The sequence below is a fragment of the Conger conger genome, chromosome 9 (assembly GCF_963514075.1).
Source record: "Conger conger chromosome 9, fConCon1.1, whole genome shotgun sequence".
NCBI lineage: Eukaryota > Metazoa > Chordata > Actinopteri > Anguilliformes > Congridae > Conger > Conger conger.
This window is the reverse complement of record NC_083768.1, coordinates 41,568,787-41,573,282: the sequence shown is the minus strand read 5'-3', so window position 1 is coordinate 41,573,282 and position 4,496 is coordinate 41,568,787. Positions and strand designations below refer to the sequence as shown.

Below are 4,496 nucleotides of genomic sequence, written 5' to 3'. Positions count from 1 at the left end.
ACAAACGAACTGCCGCGAAACCTTACTCACCCCCGTAGTCCGCCGCGAGAGACCGGGAGACGCACGGCAGGCAGAGCGAGTGTAAACACGGCAGAAGTTGGGGCCGTCGGTCCGGCGCCAGTCTCGCCAGGCACGCGCCGCAGTGTCCGAACTTCAGCGCCGGCCGCGGCGACACCGCCGTTTTACTGCCGTCGTCCTTCGCCGCCGCGGGAGGAGGCTTGAACCAGTCGCCCGTCACACAGCCGTCGCAGAACATTCCTAAACCCAAAGGCGCGTTACACTCTGGTACGTTTGCCCCCCCCCCCCCCCCCACCACCACCATCCGACATCTGATCCACTCCTTACATAACACACCTCAACCCACAGTCAGCCCTTCGACCCTGGGTATCCAAAGGCAAAGTGGGACTCAGGAAGGGCTGCCTGAGGAACCTGAGGGCTGGGGCTTCTGGTATGTGTCAAAGGAACAGAGGACAACACTGTTTGGACTAGCTTTGGGGAGGTTCAGGCCATCGGCACCGAAGGAGATAAGGGGAAGATGAATGGTGGCTGTATAAAGTGATTTAACGGCAGTTGGGTCACAGGGGTTTCCCTGACCAAATCATGGGAAAAGAATCCTTCAGGGCATTTGTGCCCCCCTCTCCCGTGACCCCACAACTGGTCCCTTCCAAGGGGAAAGACTCCGGACAATGCCACAGCGCCCTCATTTGGGCACTGCTGTCATTACACCGGTGGCTGCTCACCTGGATTAAATATTCAAAACTGCTGTTGAGATAGTAAATAGACCCAATAAAACCTTGAAAACATTGCCCGTGTGATCCTTGTATTATTGCATTAAGTCTTATGTAATGGTAACAGGAATTGCATGTAAAATGGATAATCAGGGGGGAAGTTTCACGATAACTGCAACATAATAAAACATAAGGGTAATCTGTTGGGTATAGATGTGATCCGGTAAGGAATCGGACAATAAACCATAGTTTCAGTAACTCAAGGGAAAACCTGCATATCCTCTCTTGGTAATCATCTCATTTTCCCTACTTAACAACCCCCAAGGGTGGGGGTCTAAATTCCAGATTTGACCACCCCTCCAGGTTGATTTGTTCAGTGTACAGAGAGACATTTGAAAGTATTTAAAAGGTAAAACGTCAATACAGTAACTGTTACACTTATTATAGGTGAATTATTAAGAGTTTTTGATGATTGCTTACACACTTGTTGCATGTTGCAGAATTTGGCTCTACACACAAGCCAGATAAGACACAACACTTAGAGATAAACATCTCACTTCTAGTGCAAAATGGCACTTATGCAACAAAATGATACACACATGCACCCTCAGGAGGTCGTAACACAGTAACATCAAAACTGAATTACATTTACTTCACAGCACTAATTTTTTTTTTGTTCACTGCGGAGCATAGACCTAATATTGTAGGACTATACTGTATTGTACTGTGATACAGAATGGATGTGCAACAATTACATAGGTACAGTCTAGTGTAGAAAGTTGAAGGCATACATGTTCTCCAGTCTAAATGTCCGAATTATAAATGCTACCGTGTAGTGACTCAGGTTGGGCTGGAATCTCTGCCCAGCCCCCCCTTTTAACATTTATGACATGGTCCACCACAGTGGCCGTAATATCGTCCCCTTCTTTGTTCTTGTCTTCGTCCTCCTCCTCCTCCTCTTTATCTCTTCCTCTACCTCTTGCTCTCGCTGCCTCCATATCTCCAAGTTCTCACAAAAGAGGTGAGTTTACCTGAGGTCTATTTGTAGTACTAAGGCTCAGACAGATTGGTGGTCAAAAGTGTTTTCTTGTGTGTGTGTGTTGGTGTTGCCAATTTCAGGTGTGTTTTGACAATGATTGCAAGAGATCTGATTCTTGAACAAAGTGTTTAATGTACGAACAAGTGTGTTGTTTTGCAAGAAGTGTGTTGCAGAATTGCAAACATAGTGCAAAGCAGAAAACGTGTTTGTACTTTTGGTGCCTTTGTTTAAGTCATGATTACAAAAAAGTTAAGGTTCTGATGCTTTGGTCTAAGCATTCAATTTAGTGTGTAAGCAATCATCAAAAACTGCAACACAGAGCTCTTCACAGAGCAAACTTCCACAACCGGACGAGGAAAAAAGTATTATTTCTTTAACGTCAGCTAAAAGCTGAATTTGACCCAGAAGGATGGCCAAGATGCGGAATAAATGTGGTTTATAGTCAGGTAGCTTTGCTAAATAAAAGCGAAATAATTTACGGTTATTAAAAAAAGTTAACTCAAAGAAAGATAAAAGAACCAGCCAGTGCTTTTATTCATATACGGAGGAAATACACGAAAAATAGTATCCGGAATCCGTTATTCGTTACAGTTAACGCTGGAGGCAAACTAACTACCAACGGGATTTGCTTCCCCGCAACAACCCTGATAGCTTGATACGGTCTGCTTATCTAGCCGAGTGGAAAAACGATTTTCACTTTTAAAAGCAAATCCACTTACCTCGATTATAACATGAGCTTTTGAAACGCGAACTAATATTCGCCTCCGGTTTAAAGCACGAAAAACAACTCCACTCAATCTCCTTCGTCCTTTGCAAAACACACAACCCCACCAACACCACGAACAGGAAGTACGTAGCATTGTATCAGGCACACAACCAGCAGACATGCTTACCCGTCACAAAACTATAAAACCGCGTTAGAATCCATGCCTCGAGTTCCAGGCGAGGTTACCGAGGAGTGTTGAAATGCACGGGCAACGTCCTCAATTTGGTGAATGGTTGACAACATCCCTCCTCCGCTGGGCAGGATAACAGCACTGAGTAAAACCCGGAACGCTCCAAAATCTGCAACATGGACTGAAGATGTTCCCGGTTTAGTTATCCAGCTAACTCGGTAATCCTGCATAATGAAATTAGCCTCTCCCACCCCACATCAGAGAAGAGGGGTGCGATAAACAGGCAGATTAAGGGATACTCACAGATTAATATGCATATCTATAGAGTCATGGAAGAAAGCGGTGTCTGATGATCAGTTGAATTTGCTTAAACGGTCTATGCTCCCAATATGCTATTGTTTTTGGGAATCGTTCGCAAGGGCCAATTGCAGGAGTGGTGCTTCGCACGAGTTTCAAACCTCTTTCACAGAACTGCAGAAATTATTTTAGTTTTATTGTGGACGGATCAGTGGGTCTTATACAAAACAAAAACTTCAAAGGAGTGAAAGGAGTAGCCTACATAGCCATGACAAAGTCACATTTATAAAAATGTATGGTTGACGCTTAATTTCTTAGAAGGGCTCCTTATTAGTAATTTACCTATAAGAAGTGAACTGTATTCATATTATACTTGTTCTAACTGTTGTGAACTAAAGATAAGAGGACTAAGGATGAGAGGAACTTGAAGCCTGCCACTGTAGTAACAACAGTGGCCTGAGCAAGGTCAAACTATAACCGCACCCGTTTCCAGGCAACGTACATTATCAACAAGGTCACATGTGTAGTAGTGAATGGATAGTGCCAACAAAGAAAAAGAAGTTGACTATTAATTTTTTATGGATTAAACGGGAGTTGAGTTTAACCCCCGGAATGGGCAAAACTAGAGAAATAGGATAACGAGGGGATTCATTTGGAGACAGATTCAGGGTGTTTGGGGACTGCTTGAGAAATGTATTTATTATGCCCCCCAGTAGGCTGAATGAACATGAAGCATATGCAGGACTAAACATACCAAAATGAAACACAAGAAATTATATAAATAGGTATAAATATTAGACAGACAAAAAAAAATGTAAAGTAATACTTCATTTTATTTTGAAATTATATAGTTCACACCTCATGACTGTGTTAATGCTTCTCTTGGAGAAAATTTGGCTGACGGGCCACTCCAGGGAAGATTCCCCAGTGTTTCAAGTGTTCTACCTTTGGAGAGTGTCCAAAGGGAGAACAGAGCCTTAGAAAGTCCCAGAGCCTTAGAAATGGCTTCTATAACTTCTAGAATTTCCTTTGATCTTGGCATAGTGTGCTTGTGGAAGCGTTGTGGTGCCTGCTTCACTCTGATGGTAAGGTTCATTGATTAGTGCGGTTTAGATTCAACAGGATTGGCTGCAGTCAAGCCCGTCTGTGTTCAGTCATATTTAATCCAGGGGGTAATTACCTTTTCACATGGGTGATATGGGTTAAATTTCATTTAATTCAAAAAAGTTGTATTGTTATATACTCAAGTTCCCTTTGTCCCCTTTATTACATGTTGTCTAAAAATCTGAAATCATTTAGTGTGACGAATATGCAATAATACTGCATATTCACGTCACTGTAAAATGATAATGACCTCTCTTTACAGTGAGGACAAATATTTTTATTTTTTATTTCTTTCAAGAAATTTTTTACAATTATGGTGTAAGAAATACGCATTTATAGAAGTACTGAATAACAAAACAGGAATTTACGAAACATTTAAAAAGGTTACTCCATACAATAACAAAAAAATAAAAATGCTGGACACTTCTTAAG

At 42.3% G+C, this 4,496-nt stretch overlaps 1 protein-coding gene across 1 annotated transcript in view; it reads right to left on the bottom strand.

Annotated features, from left to right (window-relative positions):
* LOC133137664 (E3 ubiquitin-protein ligase TRIM33-like) overlaps positions 1 to 2,769 on the bottom strand; it is a 14,730-nt gene extending 11,961 nt beyond the window's left edge. The window contains exons 1-2 of the mRNA XM_061256003.1: positions 2,661 to 2,769; positions 31 to 258 (exon numbers count right to left, since the gene is read on the bottom strand). Of these exons, the coding sequence (XP_061111987.1) occupies positions 31 to 256 (226 nt within the window). The 5' untranslated portion in view covers positions 257 to 258; positions 2,661 to 2,769. The remainder of the gene's footprint in view (positions 1 to 30; positions 259 to 2,660) is intronic.
* Between the last annotated feature and the right edge of the window lie 1,727 nt (positions 2,770 to 4,496).